At 40.6% G+C, this 16,544-nt stretch overlaps 1 protein-coding gene across 3 annotated transcripts in view; it reads right to left on the reverse strand.

Annotated features, from left to right (window-relative positions):
* Positions 1-305: 305 nt before the first annotated feature.
* PPM1D (protein phosphatase, Mg2+/Mn2+ dependent 1D) overlaps positions 306-16,544 on the reverse strand; it is a 44,886-nt gene continuing 28,647 nt past the window's right edge. For all 3 annotated transcript variants that reach the window (XM_034752598.1, XM_034752599.1, XM_034752597.1), the window contains 3 exons: positions 9,134-9,324; positions 8,342-8,584; positions 306-1,773 (listed from right to left, as the gene is read on the reverse strand). In XM_034752598.1, coding sequence (XP_034608489.1) covers positions 1,219-1,773; positions 8,342-8,584; positions 9,134-9,324 — 989 coding nt within the window. In that variant the 3' untranslated portion in view covers positions 306-1,218. The remainder of the gene's footprint in view (positions 1,774-8,341; positions 8,585-9,133; positions 9,325-16,544) is intronic.

Genomic DNA, 16,544 nt, shown 5'->3' on the forward strand with positions numbered 1-16,544 from the left:
TTCCTGATCAAAATTTCCTGCGGAGGCAGGCAGGGGGGAGACAAAGCATGCAGAGAAGCAGTAGACTTCTCTAATCCAAGTCTGTATTTCTCATTCCAAAAGTCCTCTCCAAGGCACATCACAATATCTACCCCTCCCCCACTTTTTTAATAAAGCGTAGAATTGGGAACCATTTGATAAAAATGGGGTTTTTTTAAGACAGGGAAGGAACCATTTAATAGTTGCACAATTACACAAAATCACAGTGTTTAAAGAATTTGAGCGTAAGACATTGTACATACTTAAAGAACAAAGGCACCCCGAGCAAGTTTTCACTGTTTTATTTAGGTGAATGTACATATGGGTTCACATACTCAATGAAAACTGTAAATCATAAAATAATTTGATGACTTACTTTGGAAAGGAATTAGCAGTACCATCAGTTAGTGGAATAATAAAAAATGCCTTTATGGGGCATATATATTAAAAGGAATACCACTACCAAATGCCTGGATAAAATGCCAAATAAATTACTACAGGGAATGAGAATGGCTTTGTAGGATGGGTTGGGGTTTTCAGAAATTAAAAAAAAAACCACACACAATTTTTTTTGCTAAATACTTTGACGATTAAGGTTACAAAAAATACAACTGAATAAGATACTGCATAGTATTTTAATTAAGATAAAGAAATTGATATTGAGCTGTGTAAAGTAACACAACATCTCTGCTTCCATTTCATTTCTGAATAGAGAAATCTAAAATTTAAAAAACAAAAAATAGGCCTAGAGTAATTCTCTAAAAGACACACTTTGGGTTGAACGTATAGTACTACGAAAATACATATCTTCCATTCTATTTAATAATTTACTTCAGTTAAAAAGTTGTGAAATCCTCATCACAAGAAGCTTATACAAATTCATGACTTTAGTAAATTAACAAAAAAGATTAAACATTTTCTTTTAAACAAGGTTTAGCCCTGTTGTAACAATTATACAAGGGGGGGAAAAAAGACTACATTTGTATGAAGGAGTACAAATTTACACACATTTTACAGCGACTTATACCCTACACATCTACAAAATTCACAGTTATAATACAAGCAGTACAAGGCTGAGAATAAAGCTGTTCGATACCAAAAAGTTTTCTACTTTAAAAAAAAGAAACAGGAAGAGTTTCAAATTTCTGCACCAACTTCAAAATTCTAAATCAGACCAAACTGTGCTCACACAAACACCCTTCAGCAAACGCATACTGCCTTCCTGGTCTGGTGGAACAGCGAATTGCCAAGCTTCTTCTGCCCCCTCAGGCTTCGCCGCATGCTGAGCTTGTTTGAGTTTTTGCGCTGTGGAGTTGTGGACAGGCTTTCTGGCTGGACACTAATGTTTCGACTCAAGCTACGTCTTGGCTTCTTCAAAGCTGGGCCGGAGTTAGATTCTTCTAATGTCCGTTTAAAGTTTCCTGTAGGTGTCCTCTCCGCTTCTTGGGATTTTGTTTGGCCATTAGGAGACATCTTTAAGCTTTTTTGGTCCACGCTTGAATTTGCTGAGTTGGAAGGGGAGAGGGTAACTGACAAGCCATTGCTGTAAGATTCATGAATCCTCAAAGCTAGTGTTTTGCTGCAGTTCTCCTCCTGTGGGCCTGGATCCCTAGAGGATGCTACCGCCAACGGTATACTGCTTTTAGCAATCTCACTGGACAGCTCGGAATATTTATCCAAGATCACATTGCTATGCATGAGTGAAGGAACAGGCTCAGAGGAGTTCAGACGTGGCCATAGATCCTCTTCTAGAAGCTGGGATTAAAAAAGAGGGAATTATTTATCCATAAATATCATTATTCCACTTGTGTTACCACAGACCATGGCTAAAGTATGTGGGTGAAAGATACTATACATGACAGCAGATACTAAAGCTTCTTGGAGACAGGTCTAACTCCAGATCCAGATGCAAAACACACCTGAACATTTTCACGGTGGCGTTTAGGCTCTGAATCTAAACTTGCCAGTTTCAGCCCTCCAACCTTATGCAAGTATGTTAATTTCCATCGGTAAGTCTATGAGGACAGGTCTGCCATTAGATCTTTCAGAGACCTGTCTCGCCTTAGTTGGCATACGTGTTTTCATTCTCACTGGCGTAAAGTTAACAAGTCACCGAATTATGGGACCTACTTGCATCTTTCATTACTTTGGAATACCAACACTGAAAAGGATGTCTGCAGTGAATGCCGTGCACTCCCATTCTTCATCAGTATCCTCTGCAAAATGAAGATGCTATTGCTCTCTCTCTCTTTCTAATGGAGCATAAGCTTTCGTGGACTACAGTCTAATAAATTTGTTAGTCTCTAAGGTGCCACAAGTACTCCTGTTCTTCTTTTTGCGGATACAGACTAACATGGCTGCTACTCTGAAACCTCTCTTTCTAATGTTTTGTGAGATTGTTTGCAAAGTGCTTTGAAGATTAAAAATGTCCTTGAATGGCCAAGTATTATCAGGCTCTTTCTCCTGACCTGGATTACGTTTAGACTTTTTAGTTACTGCTGAACAAGATATCAGGTGCCTGAAGCAATGCTCTGTTGCTGGAGGAGTTCTAATGGTTGACAAGGAGATGGAATACGAGCCTCCCCTGGACAATACTATACTAACCTCTGAATTTGTTTGTTGCTTCCAATCCTTCTAGCTAAGTAACACACTTATTCCTTACAACTGGAGGAAGACTGAATAAAAGTTAGGCCCTGGCCTTTTAAAATGATCTTTATTCAGCAAAGTAAATTTGGCGGTTTTCTGCACAGCAAAGTTATTCTGTAATTTGAAGAAAGATAGTGTGGTATAATGCACTGGAAGCCAGGAATTCCCCAATTCTACTCCTGGCTTCATTGCTCTCTGTGACCTTCGGTAAGTCGTTTCTATCTCAATTTCACCCTCAGGAAAATAGGGAAGACTTCACTATCTCACAGGAGGGCTGTAAAAACTGCTGCTATTTATGCAGTGCCCTTTACATGTAAATGTTGACAATTATTAAAAGATTCAAATTGTGGAGAAATTCCTGGTTATTCAATGAGAGACCTTCAGAGCATTTTTTCAAGGCCACATCATTTTATGTATTACCAATGTAAGGACAATAACCCAATGACTATCTTATTCCAGAAACTGTATTATACTGCAAACTAAATGCACCTGCGGTTACTGCACTTGAAACTGAACGCACTGAAATAATACAAGAGATCTCAAAATCTAAGTATTTTTGAAATCAGACCTTGAGCAACCATAGTCCAATTTGAAGTCAAAGGGGCCTGTAGTTGCTCAACACATCTGAAAAATTAGACTCTAAGCTTTAATAAAAAAAAAAAAAACCCCAACCACACACTTCAAAAGACAGGCTGGAATATCAAAGGGATTTTTTTTTCCAGTGAGAAACCTGGACATTACTGAAAGATTATTTTAATCTTTGGTGACCCAATATAAACCAAATTTAGATAGTTATTGCACAAAAAAAACAAAAAAAAAAGATAAATTCAAACTTTTGAGATGCTGTCAATAGAGTTGATGACAGATATTTATGGACAGTACTTTAGAAGTTATTCTTTCACTCAGTTCTAGTGACAACCCAAAATCCCATGTCGTTTACACATTCGGAGGTGCTTTGTGAACTGTTGCCTAACAGGCTCAATTATACTCTTGAGACTGGCTCTTTGTTAGACTTTTAATCTGGCATGTCTTGCTATGCAAGATCCTCACGCTATGGCTCTCATCACCAATAGCCTTGCTCGATATGGATAGCTGCAACACCACAATGATTTGGGGCACTAAAATGGAAAAAGTTAGGAGAGGGAGTACAAGGAAATTTGGGGTGGAGTGGGGTAATGAGAAGGAAAAAAAAAAAAAGAATGGAGGATGTGGACCAGTCAAAAATCATTCCTTGGCAATCATTGATAGTTTTTTTTCTTTTTTAAACCTTAGGAATCTCTCAAGGATGAATCAGTAACAATTGGCACCAAAAAGATCTGACTCAGAAACAAGGGGATACTCTTATTTATTAATTAATTCAGGAACTTGGCTTTGGCCTCCATTTTTTTTCAGAGATAACAATTTCAGGTTTCCTAAGTATGGTTAAGACTCAAGGTTACAAATGCATCTTTAGTTCTTTGAAGATAACAGACAGCGTTTGTTCTTATCAATACTCTCCACTCTTACGCTTTGTCTGCACTATGCACCTTTTAGCGACATGGTTGTGCCGCTACAGCCAAGCCGCTAAAAGGCAAGCAGCGTAGCAGCTGTTTGTTGGCGAGAGAAAGCTCTCCCACCAACAAAAAAACTTCCACACCCAATGAGCGGCGGTAGCTTTGTCCTGCCAACAAAGCACTGTTCACGCGTGCTTTTTGTTGCAACACTTTTGTCTTTCGAGAGTGTGGTGTTGTTTTTTTAACACCTCTGAACGACAAAAGGTTTGTCGTTCGGTTGCCAGCGTAGACAAAGCCTTAAAGGCCAAGCCATTTCCCCCCAAGACATAATCCCCAGGAGTAAAATGTAAATAAAAGGAGTCATCATCAGTAACCTCTTGCCATTGGCGGACATCTAACACCCATGGCATGCACAGTTTTGATGATGGATCTTAGGCTGGGAAAAAGGCAACTGCAATCCATGAAAGCATTAACTATCTGGCTAATTCAGATCAGGTACTTCCCTCTGGTTTTAGGTATTGTGATACTGATCAACCTTCTGGTATGGTTATTAACAGGAGCAAAGACAGATGTTTTTCAGATGGGAGATAAATACTTGTAGTCTCTCTCCATACATGAAAATGCCAGATTCTTTACATAAAGGAACTCTTACTTAGAAGGGACAGAAATAAGCTCTACAGGAGGGTAAACAGACCTGAATTCCTAGTGTGACGTCTCACTTCCTCATGTGGGATAAGTGAATTTCAAGACAATAATATGACCACCACTAGACACCACTTTCACAAATGGATATTCACATCTAGGATCCTCCCCTCCCCAGGTTCACTCTTGTACCATGATTTCTTACAAATAAGCTGCATCCCAGGAAGAATTTGGCCTGCCCTACTTTTACATTACCATGTAGGAGCAAGGCTCCAATTTTTAAACCCCCTAAATTATGTAATCTGTGGCTCTCCCCCTAATATTTCCCCACATACATTTCTCAGAAGAAAAGTTATTTGGAAATAATTCTGTGGCTATTGTGAAAGTGCAACGTTTACTCTGATGGGAGGAATTAGTAAATACAGGCAAAAGTCAAACATTACTGGAGTTATGTATACTTCTGCAACACACTGGTTAAAAGCGACTGGACACAGATCTGAAAAAATACGTCTTAGAAAAAAGGGATTTGTCCACTTCTTGGCATGCCAAAATATTGGTTGTGAATCTATACAAATGACTTCCATTTAAGACTGAATATTTGGTTTTTACTATGTCCTTCAAAATTTTAAATCTCAATGAGTTTCTCATGATCTCATAATACAAGAACAACTCAGTCACTTTAAGTGAAGAGCAGGTAAATGTATATACCAAATAAAATACTTTATATACCATCGTGTATAAAATACTTTGTATACTGGTAGAATTCACTGTCAGAGTCAAATAATGGATTTTTTAAAAGGCCAGAGTATGATCACCACAGGGATCAGGAAGCAATTCTCTTCCCTGCTCCTCATGTACAGCATTATACAACTGGTTGGATTATGTATGGTTTGGGCAGCAGGGGTTGATCTTCTGGAAGATCAGGTATTAGTCATTGCAGAGGGCACACGTCCAACTTTTACGGTTTGAACCAGTAGGGAATATTCTGTTCCTCATAAGCTATTTTAATCCTCCCTCCAAAACTGAATTGGTTTCTTTTTAAAAGGCTGCTGTTTATCACTGAAGCAAGGCACAATGCAGTCTTCTATTTACCCACGCTCCGGTTCCCGTGCTAGTTAATTTTAGGTTTAAAGTAATTTGAATTTCATAGAAAGAAAATGAGTCAGAGGTGCCGCCTGTGCTTGAATTTTACCCAGAAGATTTATTTAGAAGCAATTTGCTATTTAAATGGAAAACCTGCTTGGCCAACCATTACATTAACCCGAGTGTGGAAATCTGCTCTTCTCACCATTACTGTGTCTCACTGAAATGAAAAGCTCCTCCCCTGCCCATTGCAAAAAAGCTACTTATTAGTCAAACCAGAATAATGACCTGAACACATAGGGAAGCTCCTTTTTGGGCTTTCACAAAAATACAAACAAAGGGACACAGATGCAGAGTCATTCCATTTATTCTAATCTGTCTAGAGATGTTTGTTTTTCCTTAAATGTTTCAATATTATTCTGATAGGACAGCTGCCCTGTTTTCTCTGTCTCTTTTTCCACTTCCTGCTTCCACTTTTTCCTTTCCTTCCACTTCTATACGGATTCTGTGAGAATAGATGGTATTTGTTACTAAAACAGCAACCTATACGAACGCTAAAAATTTTACTTGTGGTAGCTGTGTATTCATTTCAGTTTTAAAAGAAATCAAGTGGGATAGGAATGAATTATCCTAAATAAAATAAATATTTTTAAAATTAGAAAATAAAGTTGTAAAGCAGGACAAGGGGGGAAAAAAGTGTACTAAAAATGGAACCAGCAGATTTAATGGTAACCATTCTACGCCTGTGGCCAACCATCAGAGCCCTGCTAAGAAAAAGAGGCCGTAAAGGCCTTGTAGAAATGGGGAAATTGACCAGAATGGCTACAGAATAATAAGCTATTCTGCTATAGCTCCCTGTGTGGACACACTGTTGTTGAATAAAAGTGAATTTTATTCCAGAATAGTTACTAATTATGAATTAAAGTCACTTTTATTCCAGAACAGTGTGTTCTGGCCACATGGGGAGCTATTCTGGAATAGCTATAGCAATATAGCTTATTCTGCTGTATCCATTCCAGTTATTTTCCCTATAGAGACAATCCCTAAAACAAAATAAAAAGTTACCTTCATCTCAGTGCTAAACATCACTTTGAACTGTTAAAAGTAACAGTTTAGCACTTACCTTCCAGATGAAAGGCTCATATCAAGGCAAATGTTCTAACATGTGCTGCATACTCCAAAACAGCAAGAGGACTTTTAGGAGGGGATTTGCAGTCCCTTAAAAACAGCCTAGCAGCTCCAGCAGAGAGCAGAAGGGCAGTTTGAAAATGACCATGAAAGGAATGACACTCCTCTTCTGAAGTTTTGACCTAGAGCTTCCATTGCTTTTTGGTATTGGTCTGACTATTGGAGCACAGATTTCTACACCACACAGAATGTACTGAATTTACTTACATTTATTTACGGAGGGCCGGGGGGATATTTTAGAGTACTTATTTTAAATGCTAGTTCTGGGACATTTTCAAATCAACATGACCCAAAGTTTACTTGACAAGGGCTGGAAATAATTCAAAAGATGTACACAAAAAAACACTGACTGAAAAACAGGAATAATTACAGTTCAGATAATCTCTCGCCACAGAAGACTTTGGGATTGCTACTCTTTTTCAGTGGATTTTGGGTTCCTCCCATGCATTCTCCTGCTGCTACTGAATGGAAAAAACCCCACTTGCTGTTTTATTAGCTGTCTGTCTCTATATCAACCAAATGTTAAGTACTCTCATCCTAATCTTTGATTTTCAATTTTACTTTGCCTAAAGGATGGCTATTCAAAGACATTAGAGAACATCAAAGCACCACAGCTATTCCAGTTTGCGGAAACTGGCAATTATTGAAACAAACATCCACTCACAATTATACCCTAGTCTAACAACAAAATGGTAAAGATCTTCCAAAAGCCTCCCTTCTATGTTAATGGACAAGGTTCTAATTCAAAGTAAGATCCCTGTAAAATAAGGCTCTCTCTTTTAATGAAGAAAATGTAAGTTGACAGATGCAGATAAGCTCTCCCAACCTGAAAATAAAAGTGCTTTTAAAACAACTAATCATTTCTCTGTTTATGTAGGATGGGGAAATTCAACTACTCATCAGGAAGAATGCTGTACACATAATTTAAATACTGACCTTTTTTAAACTAAATACACCAACCACCATTCTATCATTATAGACTGCAGTTGTTAGCATTCAACTGGTAATTCAAAAAGTGTCAAGATTTTAAGATTATGCAGAGACTTTGAATGTCCCCAAGTCCAGAGCTTGGACTTTACATTCTTGACTTATTTTCCCAGGACTAAAAAACTGAAGAACGTATGGTAAAAGGAGAAGTATATGATCTTTCTAAGTCACATAAGAAGGCTGCCTCTCTTAGCGAGAAGCAGGAGGTAGATGGAGGAATTAGCTATACATTTTGTGGGTTTCATTCTTAAAATTGGAATGGTTTGGAATTCTAAATAATTTACCTTGATAGGAGGGGTACAGCAGCGGGAGGGTGTCATCATGCACATATCAGGACTGCTGTAGCAGGGGCCCTCTGCCAAGTTGAGATACAATTCCTCTTCATTTTCCCAGTTGCTCCGATTGTCCAGCACCGGCGAGATGCAGATTACAATGGCACTAGTATTATCTGCACGAAGCATGCGCTGCCTCCACCGGGCTAGTGCTCTGTTCACCAGCATTTTGGCACAAGACTGTCTGTGTTCTCCCTTAATGTTTAAAGCAAAAACAAAGAACACCCATCACCATTTTCTGTGATCATAAAGTGAAGAAATTATATGGCACAGGCTGCAATTCTCTACCTCTACATCATGGTGCTAAAGCATCAGAATTCAGACAAACGTGCATCTAGCAAACAGACAAACAGAACGGAAGTCAAAAACTGTTTGAATAAATTACTGTGCAAACACCAGTTACAGTGAAACTTTGTTCATGATGACATCACATGGAGGAAACTCATTTTACTAATTTTTTTTAAAAGGTAACTGAAGTTGTATTTGGACATACTTATTGTGACTTGTCCATGACTTTTACTAAAAATACCTGTGACTAAAACATATGCTATCCCAGTAAGTTTACCATCACTGTAATAGCTCCATGTATGTTGTAGCAGTATAATTAAGTAATAACACTCAATGATGCCACAATTGCATATGCTTTTAAGGAATATGTTACTGCAATAGAGTAACACAGCAAAAAAGTGAGTTAACAGGTACCATGTTACCTTAAAGTAGTTGTCAACATCAACATGCCCTCACCATAAAATACTGTTTCTCCTCATGATCTTGGCACATAGAAATAGCATCTTGAGGTGGGATCATGTTCCACAGTCCATCGCTGCCTAGGATAATGTATTTGTGCTTCTGGGGATCAAGCGTATATACACTAGTGTCTGGTTCAGGAGACACAACAAATTCACCACTGTAGAAATCGTAGCTCCACAGATCACCTGGGGAGGAGGAAAACAAGGAAAATGTTTAAAAAAAAAAAGTCAGTCAAGGGTCATCACTGTCCCCTTATTACAGCAGTCTTCAACACCAACCTTCAGTGAAATGCCTGTAAAGTCTATCAATGCAACTCCCTTAGTGAGACACTCTACATACGAGTTTTTGTTGTTGGTTTTTTAATTGCTCGTTTCTGGTAGTCCACTCTTTCAATAATATGTTTTGATTGATTGATTTTTTTACTTCATTTTAAAAACATGTTTATAAGAGGTTCTCTACTTCCTGTTGACGTTTGTTAGGGTCTTTTCAGGAAGGGAAAAACTGACTCAATACATAGGAAACAATGAAACTGACTATACTCTAATACGTCAAATATGCTAAGTAAAACTGTTGCAAGAGAGAAAAGTGGATTTTCCCCATTCATTTTTTCAGTTATAGTGATTTTAGGGGTTACTTGTAAAACCAGTAAAATTTTCAGACAAAAATGTGGTTTTCCAAATTGATCCCTTTAAATCAAGGAGCGCCATTATACTGTTATGCCTACATCTTCTTGCCTTCGCCTTTCAGGCCTGACAGCATGGTTTCTACAAGGCTAACCCCTACATTTCTTCTCTTGGACATTACCTGCCCTATATGTAGCATCCTATAATGGTAGAAACAGAATGAAAAGTAATTTTCTGATAAAAAGTATCCTCCACTTGATTCTAGTAAATAACTCCTTAGAAAGGCAACTGAAGGTTTGAAATTAACAGAGAATCCAATATAATATTTACTACCATTTTCCAGACCCTGGCAGGTCTCTTCCTGTATGCAATACGTAGCTTTAAAGTAGAAATTCATTCAATATCAGAGGGAAAAAGCATTTAGAATCTAAAGAACTCCATTTTAAAAGCAGGTTTTTCAGCTTGAGACTTCAAAAAGTAACTGTTTGTGTCCTTTTAACAGTTCTTTCTGACTCCAACATCTTCTTTCCCCACTCCAACGTGCCCCTTTAAAATAATAAAAATAAGCTTTGTCTCCCTGCTTCCTGGAGTAGGAACTTTTCCTTTCGCTCAGCTCGGCACTATCAACCAGTACAAAAGGTTTTTCAGAAACAGAACAAGGAATACTTCAAATCAATTACTCCACTTCACTATGGCAAACACCGATGGGCCATCCTCCTTAAAGAGCCAATTCACCTTCACAGCAGCAGCAGCAACCGTACACATGCTTCTACTAAATGCTAATTAAAAGCCTTGCCTACTTGAATAGAGGCACTCTCTCCATCAGCAGACTAGCAGAACAAAGCTCACTGGCCGGCAACAAGATGAAAATAAATACTGTCGCAGTCAAGCTGAGCTCCAGTGCACCAATTATTGTGCATGTATGTAATTGCCACTAAAAGTCTCCATACAGCACGAGCTTTTGTTCAAATCTTGACTGCCATTGCCACAACAGATAAGATCTTAACTCCTCATTTATTTTATCATCTTTTTATAGCTATTTTAGAATCTGTTCCTGCCTCCTATTAAAGTCTTGCCATGGAAGTCAATGGCGGCATGAGACTGAAACATGGGAACAGTTGTTTTGCTTGATTGTTTCAACTGATCCTTGACAGATCACTATTGTTTTTGTCAGTATTGCTTCTTTACCTCTTCTAACCAAACAGGCATAGTTATGAACAATTTTGTACAGTGATTACCCCCTACAGTGGCCTTGCATCCATGTATTTAAGTTTACACAAATAAACTTTGGACATATTATTTCACAGATTTAAACAAAAGCTATCCAATGTTCATATACTGTCTATAGAGAAGGTAGCACTTCCTTAACATCTAGACCAACTTTGAATGACCATCTATATCGAAGAGGCAAGAGTACAACTGAAAATGGAAAGGAGTAGGGGGGATTTTTTTTTTTTTTTTTAAACATACACATTCCAGTCAAAAAGAGCATCCTATCCATAGACAGACAGCAACTTCCATTTCTACATTAAAAAAGTTGTTGCAGAAATTCAGCTATCTGGTTCCCAACTCCGAGTCAGTTACTTTGGATTCCCAGCACTGAGATGATGCCCTCTGCCCTCTTTCCTTCCCTTTTACCCACCCTGGGTCAGGACAGTTATCTACCAGACAGAGGATGACTACCCAGTGGTTAAAGATATATTGGATAATGCAATCCAATCAAGGTGTGTTTGGGTTTGGCCAAAGAATGCTCATCATACCCATTTACAATCACATTTCTAGTTGCACCTGTGAATTAATGGCAGTAAACTTGTTTTCAAAGTAGGAGACACAAAATACAAAGCCAGGTGTGTAGCAGATTTAACTCTACATAAATAAACAAGGTGCATAATATTTACAGTGATTCAGACAGCTTAAATTTGTAACAGAGCTACTTTTCCTCCCTTTTACAATATATTAACTATATAGGCCAGAGGCAAAGAGTGGAGAAGTAAGGTGGGCACACACAGCAAGCTTGCTGGAAGTGTAAAAAAAAAAAAAAACTGCAAAGATTTCTAGGTGGTTTTGAAGAAGTATTCCTCCATCTCCATCTCTGGAGATATTTAAGAGTAGGTTAGATAAATGTCTATCAGGGATGGTCTAGACAGTATTTGGTCCTGCCATGCGGGCAGGGGACTGGACTCGATGACCTCTCGAGGTCCCTTCCAGTCCTAGAATCTATGAATCTATGAATAGGACTTGTACCCTATAGGTGCTATAAATAAGGCTATGTTTTAGTCACGGGTATTTTTAGTGAAAGTAATGGACAGGTCACGGGCAGTAAACAAAAATTCAAATTTACTATATACCCCTAACTAAAACTTGGGCCGGGGAGCCACGGCTGCTGGGTGGAGGTGACCCGGGATTCCTGCCAGTGCTTGGGGGGGGGGGGGGGGGGGGGGGGGGGGGGGGCGGCGCCGGGGCCGGGCCCCCGGCGGGGGGGGGGGGGGGGGGGGGCTAGCAGGCTCCCTACCCAGCTCCAACCGGCATGTCCGTGAAGTTCCTAGAGGGAGGAGCAGCCAGGGAGGCTCCGCGTGCTGCTCCCACCACAAGCACTGGTTCCGCAGCTCCCACTGGCCGGGAGCTGCAGCCAATGGGAGCTGCAGGGGTGATGTTTGCGGGCACAGGCAGCACACGGAGCCCCCTGACCCCTCTGCCTAGGAGCTGCAAGGACATGCCGGTTGGATCTGGGGAGCTCCCCACCCCCAGGTAAGCACCCCCCGCACCTCAACACCCTGCCCAGGCCCTGAGCCCTCTCCCACACCCAAACTGCTGCTGCTGGCCCAGGGGCAGCTCGTCTCAGGCAGCCCCTAAGCCAGCTGCACCGGCTGCTGAAGTCACGGAATCCGTGACCTCCGCAGCCTTAGCTATAAGCAACCGATCTTGCCACCGGTAAGGGATCTGAAGACCTGATAGCTGCTAAATACTGAACTCCCACTGAGAATCAACAAGAGCCCATGGCCTTCACAGGGTACAACTGCACAGTGCCATTGTCCTGAAGCTCATTTTTATGTGTGGGGCATGTAACACAGCAGCATGTTGGAGCCTTGCTTCTTAAACAGAAGTCTCCCTTTCTACATTCACAAGCAAGTTTCTGGACAGCATGTCATAAGAGCATGAGACAGAGGGAGGGGACAGTGAAAGCAGTGTGGTCTAAAAACTAGAGTAGTGGACTGGGTGTCAAGACTTGTGGGTTCCATTTTCCAATCTATCTGGGACTTATTCTGTGACCTTGGAAATGTCACTTACCCCAGCTTTACAGATGGGAAAACTGAGGGGATATTTCCCTTCTTCCAAGATGTTATCATTAAATGTTTATAAAGCACATTGAGCTCCCCATACAGAAGGGGACCTGCTTTTTTTTTAAAACTGTGTCAATAATACACCTTCACAATGTACATGTGCATTTCCTGTTGGTATTTCTGTAGGTGCTATTTTACTTACATTCAAGAAGAGGGGCATCTTTAGAAGGGATGCTGAAGAATTACCATGAAGCAACAATCTAAGAATTTCTTTGCTCTGAGTGGTTTGTGTTTCAGCTTCGATTATTTAATTATATAAGCGAGGTTCAGTGGTTGCATTGTGTACTTACCAATGGGTAATGTGGATTTTTTTTTTATTTCATTGTGCATGTGCAGAGAGCATATCACATTCATTACCTTCAGCACTGCGGGGGAATAATTTTAAGACAAACTTTCTTTTTCTTACAGCTGAGGGCAAAAGCAAAAAAGAAGGATTAATACTAATGGAGAGGAGAAGGAGCAGCAGCAGGAGGAGGGGCCCTCACTTTAATGACTTGGTTGGCCAATGAAAATGAGTGTGCATATCTGCCCATTCTAACGGACAGAGAAGCTTTTCAGTTTTCCATAGTTTAATATACATGTTTCATTTTGATTTTTAGAAACCTGTAAGTTTTCTAGGGGGAAAGGCTGGGACTTAAGGTGAAGAAAACATCAGGACAGGTTCACAGAACTCTAGAGCAGCGGTTCTCAAACTGTGGGTCAGGGCTGGCGTTAAGACTTGCTGGGGCCCGGGGCTGAAGCAGAAGCCCGAGTCCCACCGCCTGGGGCTGAAGCCCAAAAGCTTCAGCCTTGGGTGATGGTGCTCAGGTTACAGGCCCCCGACCTGGGGCTGAAGCCCTTGGTCTTTGGCTTTCCCCCACCCCTTGGGCAGTGGAGCTCGGACGGGCTCAGGCATCAGTCCCCCCCCGTGTGGGGTCATGTAGTAATTTTTGTTGTCAGAAGGGGGTCATGGTGCAATGAAGTTTGAGAACCCCTGCGCTAGAGGATCTAAAGCAAAAAACTTGCTCAAGGTAGCCTTTTCTCACAAAAACTTCCTTTTAACAGCTGTACCACTTATATGATTGCCAAAGCCTAATCTATAGTTACATAAAATGCTTCCGTTCAATACAAGAGAATAACTGTATACATTAATTTGATTTTCTCTTCCCTTTTCAGGCACACAGATTTCTAGGTTGGAGCTTTGTCTCTTATCAGTTCTCTTTTTCATAAACGCTAATTTCTTTATTCCTTGTTCCCTTTGAGGATCTAATTTCCCCATTATGTACAAACAGAATGGGCATTTTGCTCACCATATATCATATAAGATACTCTTTGATATAGAGAAGATGTGTTATACTTAAAGTTAAAATGGACAGTCCTAAGTTACACACCCCGATACTACACCAATCATCTTAGTTTCAGTGCACGTGACTGCTTGCAGGTCACACCCACATGCCCAACTCCACCTGCTGCCCTTTCTGAAAAACAGCAGAGTAATGATAAACAATAAATGATCCTGCTTTCAAAACAACGGATGTGGTCTCCTGAGCATCACACCACCACGGTGTCTTGGGTCAGGAGCTAAATGACTCCCAAGAATGGAATAAGCAGACAGCACAGAAGCACTACATCAAGACCCATAATCCAGAAGACAAGACAGTACACAGGGTTCATCCCTCCTAGACAACTCATTTTGGATCCAATCATGTGGTGGTGCCGAGCCCTCTCCGCTTCTTTTGGCTTCAGTGGGAACTAAAGGTGCTTGGCATCCTATAAGCCTCACTGTGAAGGGCTGAAAGTTTTTAATTCAGAGGGCTACGTTCAAGTTGAAATTGAAGCTGGAGGAGGGAATTTGGCACTGTCAGTTGGAATGAAGCAAGCCCCATTGCTGCAATTATTATGTGTATTACAGCAGCACCTAGAGGCCCAACTGACAGCGATCCATTGTGCTAAGCATTGTATAAAACACAAAAGTACGAAGAACTCACAATATAAAGTGACACGACAAAAGAAGTACGACTATTGTCGTTCCCAATTAATAGACAGGGAACTGAGATGTAAAGAAATTAAGGGACTTGCCAAGGAGACACAGGAAGCCTGTGAGAGCACAGTAGGAACTGAACTCAGATCACCTCAGTCCCAGTCCAGTTCCTTAATCATAATAAGTCCATCCTTCCTATGGAGAAAACTCGCCATACCATCAGTCTTTCCTATAGCAAGACTGGATACCTCTAGCTAAAACAGAAGTTGTGTGCAGAAATCATTTGGTGAAATTCTATGGGCCATGTTATGCAGGGTGATTCTAGTGGTCCTGTTCTGGCCTTTAAATCTGTGCATCTGTCGCTAACCAAAAGCTATGAGGTACTATTCACTTGCTTGTCTAGATAAATCAAGAAAAGAAAAATGAATCTAGTAGTAGCAACAGCAGATGGAAAGTTGGTCTAGAAAATAGTATTTCCAAAACTCATTGAACTGGAGTGGATAGACTGCTCTCCAAGTCGTGTTTTGCTAAGCATGTACATTTTGCCAAAAGGCATTCTTTATCACAGATGGTCTGAAGCCATTTTCCCTAACATTATTCCTCTGAAGGTGGCCATTCAAATTCACCACGGGCGTACAGTTGCAATGCAATACTATTAAATGCAACCTAGCTGTGAAGCCTTCAAGCTGAAAACCTTCATAGAATAAGCAAGAACTGCATACAAAATTACAAGCAAGCGGAGCAGCATTACCCTGCCACGAGTAACTCTCACTTAACCGATAGGCCAAATGGAGCTTTGGATAGGACTAGCTGAGAAAGGAGAAAAACCATCTGCATTTTGGTCCTCTGGCCTGGGGAAAACCCCATAAAAGTATATTCCTGCCCCAGCTACACTTTCCTTAGACTAGGGAGAAGCAAGCAGTCCTCACAAATGGTGTGGAAGGCAGTCAACTGCATTCATATGAAGTCTAAGTTGGGTGGGGGAGAGGAACGAGTCCCAGGATAGAAAAATGGATATTTTGGCTTCTTTTGTATGGACTGACTTCCTAATGAATATCATTTGGACCCTGACACCATACTGCACAGCAACAATTTTTAAAATATTCACATATTTATGCAGCACTTTTTTGCAATCCAGCCCTTTTTAATCATGACAGCAAACAAAAATCAAGCTGAGCAGCACATCAACATTATTAATGGAGTATATTGGGGGAATCTATCATCCACCTCCTTCCCCACCCTCAAAAGAGTCCATCCACCAGCTTGTTCGCTAGTCAGGCAGGCAAACGAATCTTGTTCTCCTGACCCATCTTCAGCACAGCAGATAGAGCCATACAGTTCACCTCAGAACGCCTTGCGCCCGGGGCCAGTAGAGACCAGGCATATCACTGGGGTGAGGCAGTACGTTTTGTTTTTTTAAATGGTGTAGCGCAGGAGTGTTCAACCTACAGCCCGCGGACCGTACACGGCCCACCAGAACA

Source organism: Trachemys scripta, chromosome 18 (genome assembly GCF_013100865.1).
Source record: "Trachemys scripta elegans isolate TJP31775 chromosome 18, CAS_Tse_1.0, whole genome shotgun sequence".
Lineage (NCBI taxonomy): Eukaryota > Metazoa > Chordata > Testudines > Emydidae > Trachemys > Trachemys scripta.